The following is a 25,560-nucleotide window of genomic DNA, read 5'->3' as shown; positions in this document are numbered from 1 at the left end:
CCCTTTGATTAAAAAACACCCCCTATGTCCATTTTCCTTTTTTTTGGGCATATTTCAGTTAGTCACAGTAACAGTCACCTAGTAAAAGTGAGATAATTGACAATATCAAAACATGCTAGGGCTGTACCGAATAGTTCGAAGCTTCGTTCATAATATTGACATTCGAATTCTAAATCAACATAAAAAATTGTAATACATTTTTTTTTTTTACATTTTTATTTGCCAAGGTATGGCGAGTGCCATACCTTGCCATACCAAAATGACGCCCCTGGTGCCACCTCACTGCATAAACAATGGTAGTGGACTATGGCATGGTTCTGATTACAGAAGGTGATCTGGTGTTATCGAAATTAGAGTCCGGTCTCACTCTCTCCAACGACCAATCAGGTGGATTGGAGGAAACTCATAGAGAAGCCCGTCCAGCCATGGAGGCAGAGAAAAAGCATCCACTCCCAGAAGAGGGTTGTCCTTTCACCTGGTGGAACACCACAGGAGGTCATGAGCGGTTTCTCTGCTCACACAGAGATCCACTGACTACAGCCTCCCTGAACTCATCCTGGTCGGGTCTCACTAGAGACGTTAGAGTCTACTCCCACATCGTCCACTCCCGGAACGTGGAGAGCCCAGAAGACTGTGCAGATGAAGTGAGGTCCAGAGCCACAGTTCCACTGCAGCCCAGCGGAGAAGGGGGAAGCGAACTCCACACTGTCTGTTTATACAGGCAGCCGATGTCAGACTGTCCATCCTGACCAAGCCATGCCTGTCTCTCACAAGGCTGAGCAAGTGTTTGAGCACCAGCAATAGTGCTCTGAGCTTTAAAACATTGATGCGATGGGTAGCTGTGGAATTACTATCTCTCCCCCACAGACAGCCTACTGTCCTCCCAAATACCCAAGTCCTGTCTACCCCCCCCCCCATTCACACACCTTTTGACTCTCACCTCCAACCCCCAAACCATGCCCCCCCCTCCCCACCTAATAACTCCCCTTCCCCCTTCCTCACCTTGTCCCCCTCACCCGATACAACTCACCCCCCTCTCCTTCTCCTAACTAGAACCCCCTTGAACCCCCTTGATCCCCCTCCAATCCTGAACCTACTGTAGCAATTCTACCCAGAGTTCCTCTCTCTCTCACCCTATAAAGAGCCCTGCCTGAGTGGACTCGGTAGCTCCCCTGTGACACACCAGCTGGTGTCCCAGTTTGGGTCATCATAATATTAGTGCTGTCAGGCGATTAAAAAAATGAATCTAATTAATTACAGGATTTGTAATTAATTAATCTAATTAATCGCATTTTAATCGCATAACCATTTTATGCCTGATATTCTATATTCTATAATCATATTTCAAATTGCATGTGTCCGGATGGCAGAATTCAGTACGGTATCTACAAAACCTTCTGTTTAATCATCTTCCATCTATTAATTAGCTTTTCAGGTCTGGTCAATTTGAGCATGGTGTTATTCACAGTCAAAGATAAAAAAAAAAATTATGGATATTCTCATTTGGTTCATTACAATTTACTCAAGCCTAGTAACAGACACAGTATTTCTGACACTGGGAATACATTCCCTGAGATCCATAGATGTCCCTAGAATCAGATACCAAGAACATGCCATATAAAAAAAAATCTGTAAATGTGTATTCTACGTTCTTATGGAATGAATGAGATATAAAAAAAAATTGTAAAAAAATATATATATTTGTAATACATTTTGAGTTAAATTTCATAACGCGATAATTTGCTGTGTAATTAATGAATCTAATTAACGCGATAAACTGACAGCCCTACATAATATTATTATATATTATAATATTACTCTGACGAATAAACCTTTGTTTACCGAGTCTACCTTTGACTATCTGACTCATCGATCGGGTTTGATTCCCTCACATAGGGTCATCTGTCCGTCTGCCCCTTATAGAGTGACAACACGTCCCTCTCCAGCCTGCTAGACTAGTCATGTGGGATGGTGAGCTGCTCATGGGAACACCCTTCGAGAGGATCTCAGGGTCCTCCAGTGGGCCAAGGTTGCTTTTTTTTTTTTTTTTTTTATCCTCTTTTTTTCCGCTTGATTTTTTTCTATGCTTTTTCTCCCCATCCCAATTTAGTCGTTATGCCAATTCCCCCCCTCCCCTACCTGGTTGTTGTGCGCATGTTCCCCCTACTGGTCAGTACAAGGGAACCCTGAAGTCTACTGTGGTATATTATCTAAATGAAACATGATTTTCCCCTATTCCACTCTACTGGACGGTTGCTGTAAGTGGTAAAAGAAAGGTGTATGTATATTTATAATCTCCCCAAAAACATAGATTTAAATATTGCAAAAGGTTAAAATCATGCTAATATTCAATAGATTATCTTAGGAAATAGTAACTAAGCATTACAAATTGATACGCTAAATAACAACAACTAGAATAAGAAATAATGTATTAGGTAAGAAGAGGTTACTAAAGTAGGCACAGAGACCAAAATGGAGCAAAACTGTAGTTAAGTCAGACAGGAACACTGGTCACTTTAGCTGATAAGGTTAACCTAGAACAGATGCCAACTGCAGATTGCAAAACACTTTGAATGGGTCCTGTCAGCCTGACCTCGGTAGATTGTGAGTAAAGTTGCCTTGAAAATGTGCTGAGAAAACTGTGGGTACAAGGAGGGGAGTTGGTTACGACAAGCTTCAAAGCGAACTCAAAAAACAGACCAACTGCTAAAAGCCATATGCACACATATACACTTTAGTATAGGTGAATTTGGATCTGTCTTTTCACACTAAAAACACTTTAACTGCCGAAGGTTAAATTCATGATATACCATCCCTTGCCAGCTCTATTTGTCTATGGAGAAGTTCCCCTTCTTTGCAGGGCTATAACTTTTTAAATTCTATTGCTAGATTGCCATTATTAGGGCCCATTCAATGTCCTATATGTATTGTTCAGGGTGTATGAACGTTAAACTTTTTCATTCACATATTGATACTAAAATATGGTCTAAAGTATAAGTGTGTTTTTATCTTTTTCTGCAGCTTTCTCCAGAACGTGATTTATAGCTCCAAATGCATTATATTGATGATGAAATACAGTTTGATAGCGATCTGTGCCAGATACAAAATTTCAACTGGAGGTACTTCTAGAAGTTACTACACGTCACCTGATGTTGACCGGATGGGCGAGGGGGCGTTTATAATTCCATGGGCAACGTTATACCATTCATCTAATGTGGGTCATATGTTCATCATAGCAGTTAGTAAAGAAGACGTTAGAGAATAACGCTGAATCTTACCGTGGCTTCCTCGCGCCGCTGGACGATGAGCGTGGAACTGAAATATTCCTATTATGGGATGTAGACATATCCGATCCAAGGCGCAGGCAATGCTGACTCCGGGAGTCGAGACCGCAGCCTCTTGCATTGGTGACAAGCGTAATCTCCGCTATGCCACCCGACCGCCCTCGGTCCAAGGTTGCTTTTGACAGATGGGGGAATCCTCAACAAATTTTATTTATACATTTTTTGGTGTACATGGTCAATTTTCCTCAGAGAGAAAGACCGATGCAATGTCTTGAAATTATTGTGTTTATTGGCGAAGCGAGTGAATTACTACAAAAACTCGACTTAGTGGGCGACTTAGAGTCAAGTCAACACAAACACGCCCCTATATCTCCGCATGTGAAACAGTCAGGAGGACGCTCGCTACCAGTCTACATTAAAATAACGCAACAACGAACCATTTAGTAACAGTAACTGAGTTACTGAATTTAAAAAGTAATGCGTTAGAGTACTAGTTACTGTAAAAGTAACAGCGTTACTGTGTTAGTCCCAACACTGCTTTTTCCACATCTGGCTTTGCAGAGAACTCCAGCCAAAGAGAGATCACACATTCTTGGTTTGAACGCCTGATCTGCACTATTAAAGACGTTTGGGCTTTCTTTGAGACTAGAGCCAAAAGAATAAAAAGCCAATATCTGGTCATGCTAATCCCAGGTCTTCCCAAAGTAGTGCTCACTGGCCAAATGTGGCTCTCCAAAGCGGCTTTGGCTCTCCGAACCTTTATGAAAAATGATCATGGTATTTCCACAATTTCTTGATCACTAAGATGATGACGACAACCAAAATCAATGTAAATACAGTGCTATTCATCTGTATCAGGGTTTAAAGTGGTTTAGCATGATACCAAGTACCATGATTCTACCAAGTGATCTATTTAGCAGTGTAATTACATTTATTCAATTACACTCCCTCTTATGGGGAAGAATGTAAAAAAAAAGGTGCACTGATGACAAATTCTCCACACTTCAGTATAGTCAAAGTCATGCCTCCAGAAAGGTTTTGAGTGGAAAGGATCTTTAACGCTACAATCACCATTGCCCATTGGTCTAAACTGAAGTTGAGGAGGATATTAAAACTATTTTGGAAAACTCAGCGGTTGTGTGTTGGATGGACCAAATAGTTATTATGGTGTCAGCTCTAAGACATTTTCAAAATTGACCCCAATTTGTCTCCTCGCCCCAAACTGATTCATTGTTTTTTCCCCTCTCCTTTTTGTACATCTATCCCCATTGACACCTTACACAGCAGGAACCCACACAAACCTCATCAAAACCCATTGTATACTTTAAAATATCCATGGAGATAATTAATTTCTAATGAATTTTCTTTCTTGTTCTTTTTACTTATGTTAGTTGCTCTGTTGGCAGGTGGAGAGGTGTGTGATACGTGTGGTTTGTTGAGCGGCTGTGTTGTTGCTCTGTTGGCAGGTGGAGAGGTGTGTGATACGTGTGGTTTGTTGAGCGGCTGTGTTGTTGCTCTGTTGGCAGGTGGAGAGGTGTGTGTGGCGGGTCATGACAGCGGGCCGGTGCTTGAAGAGCAGCCAACTGGTCTGGTTTACCCAGAGGGTTTACCAGAAGGCAAGGTCACACTCAGCTGTCAGGCGAGGGCCAGCCCGGCTGCAAGCTACAGGTGAGCTAACACACACACACACACACACACACACACACACACACACACACACACACACACACACACACACACACACACACACACACACACACACACACACACACACACACACACACACACACACAGACGCAGATGCACGCGAGCAGTGAGCACACATAAATACAAATGGACAAAACAGTGTTATAACGCGCTAAATAAATATTTGACGCATAATGCACGTTAAAATCATTTCCTTTTTTTTGGAAAAAGTTTACCAGTTCATATTTCAAGAAGAATTTATGGTATGTAATTCTGGCTACAGACATCTTCAGACAGACATTTTAATCGATTGAGATATATGAGAGGTTATTTCCATTCATGAATAAACAGGAAACACTGCTTCACGAGGAGGTGTGACCCCCCCCCCCCCCTCTCTCTTCCAGGTGGCTGGTGAACGGGACAGAGGTCCCGCTGGGCATGGACCTCCGCTACACGCTGGTGGCGGGCAACCTGGTGATCAACAGCCCCCAGTCCGGCAAGGACGCCGGCTCCTACCAGTGTCTGGCCGGCAACCGCTGCGGCACCATCATCAGCCGCGCCGCCAACCTCAAGTTCGGCTGTAAGTGGGGATGTCCGATATTATCGGCCGATATTGGCATTAAAATGTGATATCGGAAAATATCGGTATCGGTTTTCAAAAAGACATTTTTTTTTTTTTTTTTTTTTTTACATTTCTATAACCTTTATTTACCCAGGCAAGCAAGTAAGAACAAATTCTGATTTTATTTATTGTCAAAAGTATGCATAAGTAAGGGATAATGTATGGCTAGGAGGTCATTGTCGCAAAATAATTGACCGACACGGAGTTTAAAATACCGAGGCGCCGCGCCGAGGTGTTTTAAACGGAGTGAAGGTCAATTATTTTGCGACAATGACCGAGTAAAGCTATACATTATCCCGCTTATTACATGGCTAACTTACTAACAATATACCTAATTCATTTGACAAATCGCAGTTCTGTGGCTCTGTCAGCCCAAATAAAGTGATTATTATTATCGCGAGCAGCAGCCTCTGTTCTGGCTCCGCTGTGTTCAGGCTCCGCTCGTTGCTCCGCCCCCTGTCATCGCCGGCAGCACTGAAACAGTGTGTGTCAGTGGGCTTGATTGCGAACAGCTGCGCTCTGCGGTCATTATTGAAAAATCTGCGGTCATTATCGAAAAATAATGACCAATCACAAGCAAGCATTTCGGCGAATGTGAAAACGCCATGTAATAATGTTGTGTTAATTCCACAACAATAGATATGTAAGGGATAATGTATGCCTACGAGGTCATTGTCGCAAAATAATTGACCGACACGGAGTTTAAAATACCGAGGCGCCGCGCCGAGGTGTTTTAAACGTAGTGAAGGTCAATTATTTTGCGACAATGACCGAGTAGGCTATACATTATCCCGCTTATTACATGGCTAACTTACTAACAATATACCTAATTCATTTGACAAATCGCAGTTCTGTGGCTCTGTCAGCCCAAATAAAGTGATTATTATTATCGCGGGCAGCCTCTGGCTCCGCTGTCAGTGCAGCGCTATACATTATCCCGCTTATTACATGGCTAACTTACTAACAATATACCTAATTCATTTGACAAATCGCAGTTGTTCTGTGGCTCTGTCAGCCCAAATAAAGTGATTATTATTATCGCGGGCAGCCTCTGTGTTCTGGCTCCGCTGTGTTCAGGCTCCGCTCGTCGCTCCGCTCGTCGCTCCGCTCGTCGCTCCGCCCCCTGTCATCGCCGGCACGGCAGTGTCTAATTGCACTGAAACAGTGGGCTTGATTGCGAACAGCTGCGCTCTGCGGTCATTATTGAAAAATCTGCGGTCATTATTGAAAAATAATGACCGCAGTCGGGGGGCTATTGACCAATCACAAGCAAGCATTTCGGCGAATGTGAAAACGCCATGTAATAAGTAATGTTAATTACCTGAAGTTATTCAGTTTTTTGGGGGGGAAACCCTGCATATATCGGTATCGGTTGATATCGGTTGATATCGGTATCGGAAATTAAGAGTTGGACAATATCGGTATATCGGTATCGGTAAAAAAGCCAATATCGAGCATCCCTAGCTGTAAGTGAGCCTGCATCAAGGGGAACGCCGCCGGTTTTAAGAATTCACATACTGTAATGTGTGTTGTCCCTGACCCCAGGACAGTTCACTCACTATCTGTCAACATGCACCACTCTCTGTCTAACTGACCCCAGGACAGTTCACTCACTATCTGTCAACATGCACCACTCTCTGTCTAACTGACCCCAGGACAGTTCACTCACTATCTGTCAACATGCACCACTCTCTGTCTAACTGACCCCAGGACAGTTCACTCACTATCTGTCAACATGCACCACTCTCTGTCCCCTGACCCCAGGACAGTTCACTCACTATCTGTCAACATGCACCACTCTCTGTCTAACTGACCCCAGGACAGTTCACTCACTATCTGTCAACACGCACCACTCTCTGTCTAACTGACCCCAGGACAGTTCACTCACTATCTGTCAACACGCACCACTCTCTGTCTAACTGACCCCAGGACAGTTCACTCACTATTTGTCAACATGCACCACTCTCTAGTCCCTGACCCCAGGACAGTTCACTCACTATCTGTCAACATGCACCACTCTCTAGTCCCTGACCCCAGGACAGTTCACTCACTATCTGTCAACATGCACCACTCTCTAGTCCCTGACCCCAGGACAGTTCACTCACTATCTGTCAACATGCACCACTCTCTAGTCCCTGACCCCAGGACAGTTCACTCACTATCTGTCAACATGCACCACTCTCTGTCCCCTGACCCCAGGACAGTTCACTCACTATCTGTCAACATGCACCACTCTCTGTCTAACTGACCCCAGGACAGTTCACTCACTATCTGTCAACAATGCATGCACCACTCTCTGTCCCCCTGACCCCAGGACAGTTCACTCACTATCTGTCAACATGCACCACTCTCTGTCCCCCTGACCCCAGGACAGTTCACTCACTATCTGTCAACATGCACCACTCTCTGTCCCCCTGACCCCAGGACAGTTCACTCACTATCTGTCAACATGCACCACTCTCTGTCCCCCTGACCCCAGGACAGTTCACTCACTATCTGTCAACATGCACCACTCTCTGCTGAAGCTAGAAACCCGAGAGAGAATCCCTGGATGTTTGACGTCGCCTGGATTTCATGTTCACGTTCACAATGGATGGAGCACTGCCTTTGTGAACCGATAAAATGTTGACGTGAGCTCTTCTTTCACCAAAATGAGGTTTTCAAAATGTGGTGTGTGGGAGAACTCAGCTGAACATTAATGGCTCCACGAAGTCAGTGCCCCATTCAGTGCCATGTGGAGCATCGCATATTTCTGCCTTCTAGCTGTAGGAGACAGCGGTGTTGTCCTTGGGTCCAAGACATTAACACAATTGGCCTTTAGTGATTTGTTGTTTTGATCGACATTTGGAAAAGTGTTGAAGACTGTTGTTTGGCCTTGTGAATGTGTATGTAACATGCGTGTCCTTGAAAGGCCTGACGCCGTCTAGAACACTGACAAAAAAGTTGTTTTGTAGGTATTCTTAATGGTACTTTAGAGTTTGTAATTTCCTGGAAAACAATTTTTTAAATGTTGATGAGTCATCGCAGCACACAGGGGCGTTAACTAATTGCGTGTCCAATATGAAATGCTTTCTAGAATTACAAAACAACACACAACTTATGTTGTGTAATATTGCTAATGTAAGTTGCTAAAGTTACTAACATTGTGTAACGTTGCTAACATTACGTTGCTAACGTTAGCTTGCTAGCTAATGGGTCGACCGTAATGCACATTCACTGCTATTGGCTACTCACCAATCAATATGGGACCCTCCCTAGCTTCCTGTTTTTACAGGACACACATACATTATGTAGAATCAAATAGCATTCTGCTGGTCATTTTATGGGGACTTTAACTGATATTGTGATCTTGCTAATCATGATTAGCGCTTTGCTAAATTCTTTCCTATTTCTGTTTGGATGTCAAAGGGATACGGTAGCTAGCAAGCTTATTTAATGTTAGCTGCTTCCTTACATTGTAATGAACACCATTGTTAGACTATTGTCTTGTTTTCCTTTCTTTACCTCTTTCTCTCTATCTCTCTCTCTGTCTATATCCCTCTCTCTATCTCCCTCCCTCTCTCTCTCTCTCTCTCTCTCTCTCTCTCTCCCTCCCTCATCCTTGTCCTCCCTCTCTCCATCTCTCTCTCTCTCTCTCTCTCTCTCTCTCTCTCTCTCTCTCTCTCTCTCTCTCTCTCTCTCTCTCTCTCTCTCTCTCTTCTCTCCTCTCACTCCTCCCCATCAGACCTCCAGGACTTCCCTCCAGAGACCAGGAGTCCCCAGACAGCGTACGAGGGAGTGGGTGCTTTCTTGGCCTGCCAGCCCCCTCCTCACTACCCAGGTACGCTGGTTCTGTGGCCTACGCTGGCCTATTATGTGGACAGCAATAGGAATAGTATGCATCTAGGGTAGTAGGGGCGACAGTGGCTCAGGAGGTAGAGCAGTCGTCTGGCAATCCGGAGGTTCCCGGTTCGATTCCCGCTCCTCCTGGGCAGCGTGTCGATGTGTCCTTGAGCAAGACACTTAACCCCTAATTGCTCCCGATGAGCAGATTGGCACCTTGCATGGTTGCTTCTGCCGTCGGTGTGTGAATGGGTAATATGTAAGTAACAAATTGTAAAGCGCTTTGGATAAAAGCGCTATATAAAAAAGCAGCCATTTACCATCTACTATTATACTACCTACTGCAATGACCGAAACAACCTATTACAATGCAGGTTCGCCATAGTCCAAAATATTATTTTTTACACAATCTAAAAAGGGACCTCCATTTGTAGCTTAGAGGGCTGAAAAAGCCTATTGGACTGTCTAATATCTCCACTATACAGAACTGTGCCGTGAAGGGTTGTGCAGGGCTGAGCCCAGTAAAACCCAGCTGGGCCTTGGAGTGCTGTAATTGAAAAAGCCCTATGTAACCCCTGTAATGGGGAGGGGGCTCAAGGAGAACAGCAGGTGCCACATAGGGGAGACTGGGGTACATTGCCAGCCAACTCTTGTTTCTAGGAAACCATAAAAGAAAGTGAGCATGTGACCGGAAATTTAGGAGGAAGGCGTCATTTCATGGAGTCTGTGAAGGTAAGAGCCACATGGCTAAAGTGGTTAGAAGAAAAACATTTTTCATTCATGAAAGTGAATTTAATCATCAGTTTCATGAGGATTGTGTTTAGACCAACATAGATCATTTAACATTTGTTTTATACCTCAGTTGGGGTATCTATAAGTAGTAAACCTAGCATGAAAGTGCACCATTCTAGCTGTTGGGGCTAATTAATTACAAATGGTATCTCTGGCGTAAATTGAGCCATTTGGCCAGGGGCAAGTTGAGCCGGTGTTTCAGTTCAGAATGTTCAGATGTTTTTAATTTTTAAGTTAAAATTCAGATTTAGCGTTTTCCTTCAGACCACACTTTAAGGCATTCTCAAGCCTATAGGTTGAAATGGTTTCAAAATGCAATAATAAAACAAAGCTAGGCTGAATTGTGTTTAATAAATAAAAATTAGTGGTGGGACTCTTAATTAGAGACGTTATAGTTAATTCATTGAAATTAATCACATTTTAATCAATATTTTCCTTCATTGGTTGTAACAGTATAAGAATTCAATAATATATACCTCTGTTAAAGATGATCAATCTACACAATATGGTTTGGCGATGATACTTTTGATCTTCAATGGGTGATGACAATGGGGGTAAATCACAGGTGGAACCAAGTCTATTGAACTGTCCCATGAGGCTAACAATCCTACTATTCTCAAAGATGATACAATCCTTTGGAACTCTGTAGCACGATTTAGTTCCATTTAATGAGCATAACAATGATTTCCCTCTCTCCTCCCTCCGCCTCTAGCACTATACTACCACTGGTTCCTCTTTTTTTTTTTTATTGGTCTTTTTCCCCCTCCATTTTTCCTCCGATTTTCTCCCATCCCAATGTTAGTCGTATGCCAATTCCCAGTCCCTTCCTGGTCGCTGCGCACTTACCCCCCACAGTCAGATCATCTGGGAGAGTGGAGGCTACCACGTGCTTCCTCCGACACACGTCCAGCCAATCACCGCTTCTTTTCACCTGGCAGCGCGGATTCTCATTGAGAGGGCGTAGCGTGTGGGAGGACCACACTATCCCCCTCACGTCCAATCCGCGCTTAGCAGGCGCCCCGACCGAACTGTAGGAGTCGCTGTTTACAACGACCCGGACCCACCCCGCCAGCTTCTCCCACCCTCTGATACAGCCAATTGTATCAGTGCAGACGGCCAGCCAAGCTGGTGACAACCCCGGAGCTGTGAGCTGGATTCGAACAGGCAAATCCAGCTCAGCTCCGGGGCTGGTGACGAACGCAATCTCCGCTCGACCACCTAACCGCCCTACCACTGGTTCCTCTAATGATTTCCCTCTCTCCCCCCTCCGCCTCTAGCACTATACTACCGCTGGTTCCTCAACGAGTTCCCCACCTTCGTCCAGACAGGCGGCAGGCTGTTTGTGTCCCAGGTGACGGGGAATCTCTACATGGCTAAGGCAGAAGCTAACGATACAGGGAACTACTTCTGCTTCACCACCATCAACATGGACGTGAGCAAAAAGAGCTCCTTCAGCAAAGCCAACCAGCTCACCGTGCAGCCTGACGGTACGTACTGTACAGACACCAGTCCACTTCCAACCAGCTCACCGTGCAGCCTGACGGTACGTACTGTACAGACACCAGTCCACTTCCACCCGGCTCACCGTGCAGCCTGACGGTACGTACTGTACAGACACCAGTCCACTTCCACCCGGCTCACCGTGCAGCCTGACGGTACGTACTGTACAGACACCAGTCCACCTCCACCCAGCTCACCGTGCAGCCTGACGGTACGTACTGTACAGACACCAGTCCACTTCCACCCAGCTCACCGTGCAGCCTGACGGTACGTACTGTACAGACACCAGTCCACTTCCACCCAGCTCACCGTGCAGCCTGACGGTACGTACTGTACAGACACCAGTCCACTTCCACCCAGCTCACCGTGCAGCCTGACGGTACGTACTGTACAGACACCAGTCCACTTCCACCCAGCTCACCGTGCAGCCTGACGGTACGTACTGTACAGACACCAGTCCACTTCCAACCAGCTCACCGTGCAGCCTGACGGTACGTACTGTACAGACACCAGTCCACTTCCACCCAGCTCACCGTGCAGCCTGACGGTACGTACTGTACAGACACCAGTCCACTTCCACCCGGCTCACCGTGCAGCCTGACGGTACATACTGTACAGACACCAGTCCACTTCCACCCGGCTCACCGTGCAGCCTGACGGTACGTGTGTAAAAAGTACCCAGAGATTATACTTAAGTGAAAGTATGGGTCTCTAAATCGTACTCAAGTAAAAGTCAGAGTATCTGGCTAAAAACACACTTGAGTAAAAGTAAAAAAGTTTCTACTTTTAAATGTACTTAAGTATTAAAAATTTAAAGTAAAAACTTTTGTTTTGACCATCTATTCTTCTGATAGCAGGTGTTTAATCAAAGATCCCCGCTTTCTAGTCTTGCACAAGGATCAATCAGCATGGGTATGGGTGGGTTCATTTTCCATTGATGGGGATTTGATTGGCTGTTTTTAAATAAAGTGTGGCCGCAGGATTAATAACGTTAACGTTAGTTCGGCCAGAGAAACAAATATACTAATTAAAATGGTTGGACCTGCGAGATTTGTACTTTGTACTTTGTAGGTCTGCATTTTAAATGTAAGGAGTAAAAAGTATGTTTTTTGTCTCTGAAATGTAATTGAGTAAAAGTACACAAACATAATAATACTCGAGTAAAGTACAAATCCCCAAAAACAGTTTAAGTATTGTAACAAAGTACAATTACTCAAGTACTTTACACCCCTGGTATGTGTGTGTGTATCGAAGGAGGTCATATCAGACCCCTGAATCTCTGTGAGAGCAACTGTGGATGTCAATGGAATGGAGAATCAGCTGCCTTAACAGATGCCCAAGGTCACCCTCATGCAGGATGCCACGAACCGATAACAAAACGGCAGCGCTGGACTTAGATTTCATGGGGAAGCCGGCGCATCTCTCTGTCCTCTGCAGCCCACTCTGTCTCCCACACAGTAGAACGTCTAGTCAAGACGGAGCCGCAGATGAAAGCACCGTCCTGTACAATAGAAAAGCAAGGTTGCAGGTTTTACACACTGAGTGTAATCCTTCCAGCCGGTTCCCTGACGTTCAAGTGCGAAATGTATGCAGCGTGGCCATGAACAGATAACTGGTCCATATGCTGAGTGGTTGCCATGCGTACAGGAGAATACGTGGTAACACTTTACAATACAGCCCGCGTTGTACAGTGTAATTACCCAGAACCTACGGTGTAATTACACTGTAACTTCCTCGTATCCATACATATATTTGTCGGTTCCTACTGGTACTTAAATGTAGGTCCAGCAGAAGAACACAAGACAACGTGGAACAATTGGGGATTCAGAGTGTAACTTCCCCGACATTTACCCTGTAATTTCCAGGAATGTATAATGTATATGTTTTTCCATACTGAAAGTATATTTTTAGTTTATGAAGTGTGACGAAAGAATATTTCTACCCATATTTACTTTTCTGAGAGTATACTTGTATTCTGTCTGTCTTTCTGCACCAGCCATAACTTGTACAGCCAAACATCACACATAGGCTGACAGCAGGCCATGGACCTGAATTATAGAATATCTTTCAGATTGGTCAACGACAAGTATTTTATTTTAATCCTTTTTTGGCCCATAGGAATGCATCGTGGAATGTGAGTGTGGGAGCTGCTTTTCTCCTGAAAGTTTTCTAAATTGCCGCCATGCCCTCAACTTTCATTCAATATCTGACTTGCTCAAAACGATCACACACTTCTCAAGGTGCTCACAAAAAGATGTGTTTGCTCTAGTAGTGTGTTTGGTTCTGCCAACATCAGCATACGTTTGACATGCTGGTCCCCTCTCTCTGCACTCTGACTTAACGACCCAGACGGGTCGTCAGTCAGTTTGTGTGGGGAATGGTTATTACTAGGGATGTCCGATATTATCGGCAGTAAAATGTGATATCGGAAAATATCGGTATCGGTAAAAATAAATAAAAAACAATAACAATATTAAAAAAAAAAATTACATTTATTTAACCTTTATTTACCCAGGCAAGGAAGTAAGAACCAATTCTTATTTTATTTATTGTCAAAAGTATGCATGTTGGTTTAATTCAACAACAAGAGATATGTAATGTTAATTTTTACTTTTTTAATTATCATATTTTGCACAGATAATGCTTACATTTAGAAAGCATTTTGAATGCATCCAGTGAAATTATTAGTTACCTGAAATTATTCCATTTTTTTGGGGGGAAACCCTGCATATATCGGTATCGGTTGATATCGGTATCGGAAATTAAGAGTTGGACAATATCGGAATATCGGTATCGGTAAAAAAGCCAATATCGAGCATCCCTAGTTATTACTGATCAGTGGACACATAATATTCCCCAGCATTGTTTAGGTGCATCTGCTGTTTGGGTGCATTACAGATTTAGTTTAGTCTATGTTAGAGATTTATGCCGTATGTCGAGCCGTATGCATGCGTGTGTGTGTGTGTGTGTGTGTGACAGAAACACAAACATAAGGTGTCTATGAATGTTATTGTTTATTCAGCAATGTCCTGCTTCACATTCACTGTTTCTCTAACCCTTAGGCCACCACTGGCCCCTTATTTTAAGTTATATGTATATTCAGAAAGTATAATAAATTTGTCTTTCACTTAAGCTGTACTTTGTGTGTTGAAAGTTGTACTTAAGATGTGCTTAAATGTATTAAATGTATTAACATACATTAACTTTTTATGGACTCTAAGTGAGAAGAGACTGTTACAGAGGAACAAAGGGTTAAGTTCATGTTGTTCTGATAACTTACCTGCATTTCATTGGAGAGAGGTGTTCACCGTAGAAGAGGGTGATTGGCCAAAGGTTATGCGGGGGCGGGTCTAATGGGGTCAGAGAGGAGATGTTAATGTGTATAAGTGCGTCCTGAGACAGAAAAGTAGGACTTTGCTGAAAAGAGATGCTATATTGCACTTCGATTGAACTCGGATAGAAAACAGAAAGTAGAAGTGAGATCGTCAGTTGGTGGTTTTCCTCTGGGGCACCTCAACCTTCGGGTAGTCTGTGCACTGTGAATAATAATAATAATAATAATAATAATTATTATTATTATTATTATTATTATTATTATTATTATTATTATTATTATTATTATTATTATTATTATTATTATTATTATTATTATTATTATTATTATTATTATTATTATTATTATTATTATTATTATTATTATTATTATTAAATATTAATAATAATAATAATAATAATAATAATAATAATAATAATAATAATAATAATAATAATAATAATAATAATAATAATAATAATAATAATAATAATAATAATAATAATAATAATAATAATAATAATAATAATAATAATAATAATAATAATAATATACTGTGTAGAAGAACATACAAACTAGGGAGAGAGTAAAATGGGTTAAGGTAGAGGGGGGGGGGGTGTTTCCTTGGAGGCAGGGAGACTTTATACTCCATCCTGTGGCACGGAATACATCTGGGCTCCACAGAGTTACATGTAGCAAAGAAAATAATCTCTCCCTCTGCGTCCTTTGCTACCAACTACATGGTAAATGGACTGCATTTATATATCGCTTTTATCCAATAACTTACAACTTGTGCCTCTCATTCACCCATTCATTCACACACCGACGGCGGAGGCAACCATGCAAGGTGCCAACCTGCTCATCAGTTTAAGTGCCTTGCTCAAGGACACTTCAACATTCTGCCGGGAGGAGCTGGAATCGAACCGATTGCCAGGCGGGCGGCTGCTCTGCCTCCAGAGCCACTGCCACCCCACTACCAGATACATATACATGAATCTAATATATGATATAAGTAAATAAATAAATAAAATACTCAAGTATAGTCTCAGAAAAGTATGTATGGGTAGAAATCTACTTTTGACTCACTTGATATACAAAAGATGTATATCAGTATGGGAATATATCCTTTTTTTTGTACTTTGTCTTCATTGACAGTATATAACTTCATTGGGGTTTCATAAGTAACATTACACCTTTGTTCCACAATAGTTAACCCCAGGAAGTCGGCTCCGAGCATCAAAGTGCGCTACCCAGCAGAGACCTACGCGCTCGCAGGACATACTACGCAGCTGGAGTGCTTCGCCTACGGCAAGTAAGTTCTCATTCGCCGACAAGAACTCAGATGAGTGTTCTGTGTTCTAGAACTCAGATTAACTGTGTTCCCTCCTCTCTCTATAGCTGCTGTGTTCCGTCTTCTCTCTATAGATGCTGTGTTCTGTCTTCTCTCTATAGCTGCTGTGTTCTGTCTTCTCTCTATAGATGCTGTGTTCCGTCTTCTCTCTATAGCTGCTGTGTTCTGTCTTCTCTCTATAGCTGCTGTGTTCTGTCGTCTCTCTATAGCTGCTGTGTTCTGTCTTCTCTCTATAGATGCTGTGTTCTGTCTTCTCTCTATAGCTGCTGTGTTCTGTCTTCTCTCTATAGCTGCTGTGTTCTGTCTTCTCTCTATAGATGATGTGTTCTGTCTTCTCTCTATAGATGCTGTGTTCTGTCTTCTCTCTATAGATGCTGTGTTCTGTCATCTCTCTATAGATGAACTGTGTTCCCTCCTCTCTCTATAGCTGCTGTGTTCTGTCTTCTCTCTATAGCTGCTGTTCTGTCTTCTCTCTATAGATGCTGTGGTCTGTCTTCTCTCTATAGATGCTGTGTTCTGTCCTCTCTCTATAGCTGCTGTTCTGTCTTCTCTCTATAGATGCTGTGTTCTGTCTTCTCTCTATAGATGATGTGTTCTGTCTTCTCTCTATAGATGCTGTGTTCTGTCTTCTCTCTATAGCTGCTGTGTTCTGTCTTCTCTCTATAGATGATGTGTTCTGTCTTCTCTCTATAGCTGCTGTGTTCTGTCTTCTCTCTATAGCTGCTGTGTTCTGTCTTCTCTCTATAGATGATGTGTTCCCTCCTCTCTCTATAGATGCTGTGTTCTGTCTTCTCTCTATAGATGATGTGTTCCCTCCTCTCTCTATAGCTGCTGTGTTCTGTCTTCTCTCTATAGCTGCTGTGTTCTGTCTTCTCTCTATAGCTGCTGTGTTCTGTCTTCTCTCTATAGATGATGTGTTCCCTCCTCTCTCTATAGCTGCTGTGTTCTGTCTTCTCTCTATAGCTGCTGTGTTCTGTCTTCTCTCTATAGCTGCTGTGTTCTGTCTTCTCTCTATAGCTGCTGTGTTCTGTCTTCTCTCTATAGATGCTGTGTTCTGTCTTCTCTCTATAGATGCTGTGTTCTGTCTTCTCTCTATAGCTGCTGTGTTCTGTCTTCTCTCTATAGCTGCTGTGTTCTGTCTTCTCTCTATAGATGCTGTGTTCTGTCTTCTCTCTATAGATGCTGTGTTCTGTCTTCTCTCTATAGATGCTGTGTTCTGTCTTCTCTCTATAGATGCTGTGTTCTGTCTTCTCTCTATAGATGCTGTGTTCTGTCTTCTCTCTATAGCTGCTGTTCTGTCCTCTCTCTATAGATGCTGTGTTCTGTCTTCTCTCTATAGCTGCTGTTTTCTGTCTTCTCTCTATAGCTGCTGTGTTCTGTCTTCTCTCTATAGATGCTGTGTTCTGTCTTCTCTCTATAGCTGCTGTGTTCTGTCTTCTCTCTATAGATGCTGTGTTCTGTCTTCTCTCTATAGCTGCTGTGTTCTGTCTTCTCTCTATAGCTGCTGTGTTCTGTCTTCTCTCTATAGATGCTGTGTTCTGTCTTCTCTCTATAGCTGCTGTGTTCTGTCTTCTCTCTATAGATGCTGTGTTCTGTCTTCTCTCTATAGATGCTGTGTTCTGTCTTCTCTCTATAGATGAACTGTGTTCTGTCTTCTCTCTATAGATGCTGTGTTCTGTCTTCTCTCTATAGATGCTGTGTTCTGTCTTCTCTCTATAGCTGCTGTGTTCTGTCTTCTCTCTGCTGTGTTCTGTCTTCTCTCTATAGATGATGTGTTCTGTCTTCTCTCTATAGATGCTGTGTTCTGTCTTCTCTCTATAGATGCTGTGTTCTGTCTTCTCTCTATAGATGATGTGTTCTGTCTTCTCTCTATAGATGCTGTGTTCTGTCTTCTCTCTATAGATGCTGTGTTCTGTCTTCTCTCTATAGATGAACTGTGTTCTGTCTTCTCTCTATAGCTGCTGTGTTCTGTCTTCTATCTATAGATGCTGTGTTCTGTCTTCTCTCTATAGCTGCTGTGTTCTGTCTTCTCTCTATAGCTGCTGTGTTCTGTCTTCTCTCTATAGCTGCTGTGTTCTGTCTTCTCTCTATAGATGAACTGTGTTCTGTCTTCTCTCTATAGATGATGTGTTCTGTCTTCTCTCTATAGATGCTGTGTTCTGTCTTCTCTCTATAGATGCTGTGTTCTGTCTTCTCTCTATAGCTGCTGTGTTCTGTCTTCTCTCTATAGCTGCTGTGTTCTGTCTTCTCTCTATAGATGAACTGTGTTCTGTCTTCTCTCTATAGATGCTGTGTTCTGTCTTCTCTCTATAGATGAACTGTTCCGTCCACTCTCTCACCCTCCTCTATCTGATTGTATTGCTCTTTACAAATTATATTGTCCTTCTTCTTCTTCTTCTTCTTCTTCTTCTTCTTCTTCTTCTTCTTCTTCTTCTTCTTCTTCTTCTTCTTCTTCTTCTTCTTCTTCTTCTTCTTCTTCTTCTTCTTCTTCTTCTTCTTCTTCTTCTTCTTCTTCTTCTTCTTCTTCTTCTTCTTCTTCTTCTTCTTCTTCTTCTTCTTCTTCTTCTTCTTCTTCTTCTTCTTCTTCTTCTCCCCTTCCTCTTTTTGTCCTCTTTTCATCCCTTTCCTTCCTTTTTTTTTTAAATAAATGCTCACCTACCATCACCTCACACCCTCTCCACCTTGGCTCATTCCATCTTCTCCACCCCCTGCTCCCCAGTCCGGTCCCCAAGCTGCGTTGGAGGAAGGTGGACGGCTTGTTGCCGTCCAAGGCGGGGGCCAGCGCCGAAGGTCCCACCCTCACCCTGCCCGACCTGTCCTTCGACGACGAGGGCGTGTACGAGTGCCAGGCCTACAACTCTGAGGGGACCGACACGCACCAGGGGCGTATCAGTGTGCAAGGTGGGGGCGGGGCCAAAGAGATGACACTGTGTAGGCCAGAGGGTCTCAACATTTATTGTATCAAGAAGCCCCCAAATAGGGTGCGGCTGGGTAGCGCAGCGGACTAAGCGCCTGCCTACCACAGCAGAGACTCTGGTATCGAATCCAGCTGTCAGCGGTACCTACGGCTTGGTCGGTCGTCCATACTAAAACACAATTGGCAGTGTTAGCGGGTGGGAAGCTAGTGGGGTGTGTATCCTGGTCGTTGTAAACAGCGACTCCTACTGGTCGGTCGGGGCGCCCGTTCAGCAGGGAAAGAATCTGGGGGAGGTAGTGTGATCCTCCCACACGTTACACTCCCCCAGTGAGAGTCCTCGCTGTCAGGTGAAAAGAAGCGGCTGGCTGACTCCACATGTATCGGAGGAGGCATGTGATAGTCTTCAACCCTCCCCAGGCCGGCAAGTGGGGGGGAAATACGCGCAATGACCAGGAAGGGAATTGGCATAACGACAAAAATTGGGATGGGAGAAAAATACGGAAAAAAGACAAAAAAAAAAAAGAAACCCCCAAATAGATGCACATTAGCTCTCAGAGCCCCATTTGATTTAGACTAGAAGTGATCAGAATAGTTACTCTTAGGCTGCAGCTACATCGATCCATAATTGAGGCATAATAGAATAGAATAGAATAAACAAATATATATAATAAAATAGAGAGGGCATTAACTCGTCAAAACAGTGAAATGCAATAAGCAGTTTAATGAAGGTGTAAATGCAACCATGACGTACTGCAGCTGGGGTGACCGAACATCATGAATTGTGTGGAACAGTCCAGCATTTTTGTGTCCTCTCATTCATCCATCCATAAAAAAAACGGAAGAAATGAGAGCCGGCCTTTTGAACATCTCTCTGAAAAGAACGGACCCAAAAGAGCCGGCTCATTTTAAAGAGCCGTAATTCCCGTCACCACACTGAGCTAATTGCCCCCCCCCTACATGTCCTCTCCTCTCATCCCTCTCCTCCCCCACCTCTTCTCTCGCCCCCCACCTGTCCTCTCGCCCCCCACCTGTCCTCTCACCCCCCACCTCTCCTCTCGCCCCCCACCTGTCCTCTCACCCCCCACCTCTCCTCTCGCCCCCCACCTCTCCTCTCGCCCCCCACCTGTCCTCTCGCCCCCCACCTCTCCTCTCGCCCCCCACCTCTCCTCTCGCCCCCCACCTCTCCCCTCACCCCCCCCCCCCCCCCCCCCCCCCACAGCCCAGCCGGACTGGCTGCAGGTGATGAGCGACTCGGAGGTGGAGATCAGCTCCGAGCTCCACTGGAGCTGCGTGGCGGCCGGTAAGCCTCGCCCCTCCATACGCTGGCTACGCAACGGACAGCCAATCAGCACGCAGGTACGGTACGGCCGGACGTGGCGCACGGGTTTCTTCTAACTTGCTGACAGACATTACAAGTTGTGCCGCTCGCAGCCGGGGGTTTAATTAACAGTGTTGGTAGGATCACAGCTAAACGCAGGCCTGTGATCAGCGCTAAGCCAATTCATTCGTAAACCTCGTTAGTAGATAAATAACGTTGGGAAGAGAAACCTCGTTAGTAGATAAATAACGTTGGGAAATGGAACGCGTTAGGAGAGCAAGGCATTGTGGGAGAGCGAGGCATTGTGGGAGAGGTTTCCTCTCGGTCAGTGGCTTGATTGGATCAGACTCCACTGATTGCCTTAAAAATGTGTTCGCTGCAATGATGAGCAATTACCACGGAGGGAATTGTGAAACAAATAGTTTACATATTTGTCCTGCGTCCACTGCGCCTCCATGCCCTCTCGGCTGCGCAAACAAACGCCATGTTGCTGGAGAGACGCATCTGCTATATATATGCAGAAGGCTCACTCACACACAGACGACTCAGCCTGTGCATGACGGCCCACGGTGCCCATGGTATTACATTCTAAGTAGGGTTTTGTACAAATAGAACCACACATTGAAGACAGTGGAAACACGGCTGGCTTTGTTGACACAGATATATATATATTTCTTTATCCACTTTTTCTCCTTGTTTTTCTATTTTTTCTCCCATCCCAATTTCGCTGTTTCCAGTTCTCCCCTCCCCTGTCTTGAATGTTGCTCGCATATGCCCCCCACAGGTCGGTCGTAGGGAGGATAGAAGCCTTGCATCACGTGTCCTCTCCGGTACATGTGGAGGCAGCCTGTCACATATGTTCACCTGCCAGCGCGGACTCTCATTGGCGAGGTGTAACGTGTGAGAGGCTCACACTACCCCCGCCATTTCCTGTCTCTGCTGTGCAGGCGTCCCCCAACCGACCTGTAGGAGTCGCTGTCCACAACGTCCAGATTACCACCCATCGACTTCCACCCGCTGACTCTGCCATTTGAGCCAGTATGACGGCCGGCCCAAGCCGGAGGCAACGGCGACAGCCGGATTTGAACCCGGTGTCTCTTGCGTTGGTGACGAGCGCAATGTCCGCTGCGCCACCCAGCCGCCGACACAGACATATTGAGATTAATATGTTTATCTTATTTTTTTTATCTAATATGTATTGTCTGAGCATTCGATAAAGGGACTGAACATGAAACACAAAAAAACTAAAAAACACAAAAAACACAAATACATAAAACATAAAACATAAACATAAAAAAAAGAGAATACAAATAAAAACACTAACCTTCGTACTGTCTTTCACTATCATGCACTTTGCCATTAAATAATGTTCATTGCCTATATTACTACCTACTATGCTAACATGTCTTTACTACTATGCACTCAAATGTAGCACCCAAGTTTCAACACTGTTTTACGAACATTGTTACTCAGCTGAAAGAGTTGTACCCTGCCTGCTGACTTGTCATACAGAACTTTGGATAAAAGCATCAGCTAAATGACTAAATGTAAATCTGATTGTAAATGAAACAGCTACACTTGATTTCCACGTGACTTTTGAGGCTGTAGAAAGGTTTGTTTACATGTGCGATGCCCATACACATTGGAATGAAACAGCAGCCCATTGCACCGACTGTGATGTACAATGTAACATGTTAAGCTTACAAAATAGTTACACATACCCTAGGGTAGGGTAGGTGTCAAATGTAACATGGCATTCCATCTGCCACGCAATATAATTATTTCAGCAATTGCAAGCACACACTGATCCTTTTCCAGAATGTTTCTCTTTCTTTTTTAATTTCTCATGTTGTTTTTTCGTTCCTCCCTCTAACCCCCCCCCCCCCCCCCCCCCCCCTCCCGATGGGTCGGACCTCCAGGACCGCACAGAGGTGAACGGGGGTCGTCTGAAGATCAGTAACCTGGCCCTAGAGGATTCTGGGATGTACCAGTGTGTGGCGGAGAACAAACACGGGACCATCTACGCCAACGGCGAGCTCAGGGTCCAAGGTGAGAGGAGAGGACAGGGGTCAAAGGTCAGAGGAGAGGACAGGGGTCCTGGGTGAGAGGACAGGGGTCCAAGGTGAGAGGAGAGGACAGGGGTCCAAGGTTAGAGGAGAGGACAGGGGTCAAAGGTGAGAGGAGAGGACAGGGGTCCAAGGTGAGAGGAGAGGACAGGGGTCCAAGGTGAGAGGAGAGTGTAGCTAACTCTCGCTACTATTAGTCAAAGACCATCAATGTCCAACAACCATTAGCTGTAACATTTGGAAGCTGACATAGCATGTTTGGTAGCAAATGTTAGCACTAATGCTTGCTAATAGCAAAAGATGCTTTGCATTGTGGGATAAATGTTTTGCATTGTTGAATAGATTTTTTATGACATTAATGGGGGCAGACATATTGAATACTCCTCTCCTTTCCCTCTCTCCTCTCACCTCCTCTCCTTTCCATCTCTCCTCTCACCTCCTCTCCTTTCCCTCTCTCCTCTCCTCTCCTCTCCCCTGCTTTCCCTCTCTCCTCTCCCCTCCCCTCATTTCCCTCTCTCCTCTCCATTCCCTCTCTCCTTTCCTCTCATCTCTTCTCCTCTCCTTTCCCTCTCTCCTCTCGCCTCCTCTCCTTTCCCTCTCTCCTCTCCTCTTTTTTCTTCTCCTCTCCTCTACTTTCCCTCTCTCCTCTCGACTCCTCTAATTTTCCTCTCTCCTCTCCTCTCTTCTCCTCTCCTCTCCTTTCCCTCTCTCTTCTCCTCTCCTCTCATCTCCTTTCCCCCTCTCCTCTCCTCTCATCTCCTCTCCTCTCATCTCCTTTCCCTCTCTCTTCTCCTCTCCTATACTTTCCCTCTCTCCTCTTGCCTCCTCTCATTTTCCTCTCTCCTCTCCTCTCTTCTCCTCTCCTTTCCCTCTCTCCTCTCCTCGCCACTCCTTTCCCTCTCTCCTCTCGCCTCCTCTCCTTTCCCTCTCTCCTCTCCTCTCCTCTCTTCTCCTCTCCTCTCCTCTCATCTCCTTTCCCTCTCTCCTCTCCTCTCCTTTCCCTCTCTCCTCTCCTCTCATCTCCTTTCCCTTTCTCCTCACCTCTCCTTTCCCTCTCTCTTCTCCTCTCCTCTCCTCTCATCTCCTTTCCCCCTCTCCTCTCCTCTCATCTCCTCTCCTATCCTCTCCATCTCTCCTCCCACTGTATCCCACCCTACCAGTCCAGGCTCCAGACTTCAGGCTGAACCCAGTCCGTAAACTGGTCCCAGCGGCGAGAGGCGGCCAGGTGATGATGGAGTGTCGCCCGCGAGCCGCCCCGAAACCCACGCTGTTTTGGAGCCGCGGGACCGAGCTTCTCACCAACAGCAGCAGGTAGATTATCCCCCAAGACCCGTCTTTCAACCCTACTATGAACAACAGGTAGATTATCCCCCAAGACCCGTCTTTCAACCCTACTATGAACAACAGGTAGATTATCCCCGAACAACAGGTAGATTATACCCCAGGACGCGTCTATTCGAATACCAACCGTTTTGTGCGTTTTGCGAATCTGATTGGCCACTGACGTTTCTGGTCATGTGACATGTGCGCCCAATCGCGTGACGCGGCCATTTCCGCCCCGACCAGCAGCAAACTACCTAACGCCTAGTTTATCACTGGTTAAGCTTAGGCGACTCTTTCGAAGTTGGTTAAGGTTAGAGTTTGGAATCAGGGCTGGCGTTCTATCGCCATGCTCTAAGACAAACTCTAACCTTAACCAACTTCGAAAGAGTGCCTAAGCTTAACCGGCGAAAGAACTTGCCGTCATACGATTGGTGCACATGTCACATGACCAGAAACGTCAGTGGCCAATCAGATTCGCAAAACGCACAAAACGGTTGGTATTCGAATATAGGCCCCCAGGACATGTCTTTCAACCCTACTACGATCAGCAGGTAGATTATCCCCCAGGTAATTCTCTTTTCACCTCAATCTCACATTAAGATCCACACATATTCAAAATTATACTTGCGTGTCTCTTGGAGCTGAGCAAAAGACAACCTAAACTAACCTAATTTACAGTAAACCAAACGAATTGCTGCTATCCTTGCACTAATATGTGAAGCACTTTAACAAAAACCCCGGTCTCTACCTCCACCAGACTCACACGCAGAGCCATGGTGTCTCATTAAAGGAGAAAAAAAACACACTTTTAAATCTTGTCAACTGTTGAAAGATTTATAATATCCAAGATGCTTGTTGCTCAAGAGGATCAAAAGCAACTTCACGCAGGGTTACATTGCTGTTGGTTTCATCAGATTTTTTGGCGCTTTGGTCTGTCACATCTTTTGTGAGATCGAGAGATTCACCTGTGTGTGTGTGTGTGTGTGTGTGTGTGTGTGTGTGTGTGTGTGTGTGTGTGTGTGTGTGTGTGTGTGTGTGTGTGTGTGTGTGTGTGTGTGTGTGTGTGTGTGTGTGTGTGTGTGTGTGTGTGTGTGTGTGTGTGTGTGTGTGTGTGTGTGTGTGTGTGTGTGCGTGCGTGCGTGCGTGCGTGCGTGCGTGCGTGCGTGCGTGCGTGCATGTTCTTGTGGGAGAACTATCGAATGTGATTTCTTGAGCATTCCAACCTGCAAAGGTTTATTAATTTCCAGGTGGTAGGGGAAGAACACATCAAAGGCTCGACTATACACTGTAGAATGAGGAATGGAAGATCCATCTCAGCTGTATCATTAGCCTTTTGCCTCTCATCCCTGACGTGAAGTTGACCCGTTGTGCGTCTTTGCTTCGACGTGTATTGGGTTAAATGTTCCTTCGATTGCTTTAATACATCAGATGGGACTCGTGGGTCTTTGTGGGTTCAAGTGCGAATTACACCCACTCATCAACGTTAAATCCAATCTTGTTGGCTCTCTTTGAAGCTGGCGGGTGGCAGGTGTCCTATTGAGGAAGCGAGGGTTCATGTAGATGATG

At 44.7% G+C, this 25,560-nt stretch overlaps 1 protein-coding gene across 1 annotated transcript in view; it reads left to right on the top strand.

Annotated features, from left to right (window-relative positions):
- The window catches only part of cntn2 (contactin 2), a gene marked incomplete at both ends in the record, with an annotated part of 101,486 nt that overhangs the window by 24,584 nt on the left and 51,342 nt on the right, over positions 1-25,560 (top strand). The window contains 10 exon segments of the mRNA XM_084315813.1: positions 4,751-4,758; positions 4,811-4,952; positions 5,375-5,550; positions 9,317-9,412; positions 11,484-11,693; positions 16,229-16,331; positions 19,090-19,271; positions 20,507-20,643; positions 22,525-22,654; positions 23,832-23,982. Of these exon segments, the coding sequence (XP_084171939.1) occupies positions 4,751-4,758; positions 4,811-4,952; positions 5,375-5,550; positions 9,317-9,412; positions 11,484-11,693; positions 16,229-16,331; positions 19,090-19,271; positions 20,507-20,643; positions 22,525-22,654; positions 23,832-23,982 (1,335 nt within the window).

The sequence above is a fragment of the Notolepis coatsorum genome (assembly GCF_963971535.1).
Source record: "Notolepis coatsorum genome assembly, chromosome: 6".
Taxonomy (NCBI): Eukaryota; Metazoa; Chordata; class Actinopteri; order Aulopiformes; family Paralepididae; genus Notolepis; species Notolepis coatsorum.
Note: the sequence above shows the minus strand (reverse complement) of the source record. Positions and strands in the feature narration are given on the sequence as shown.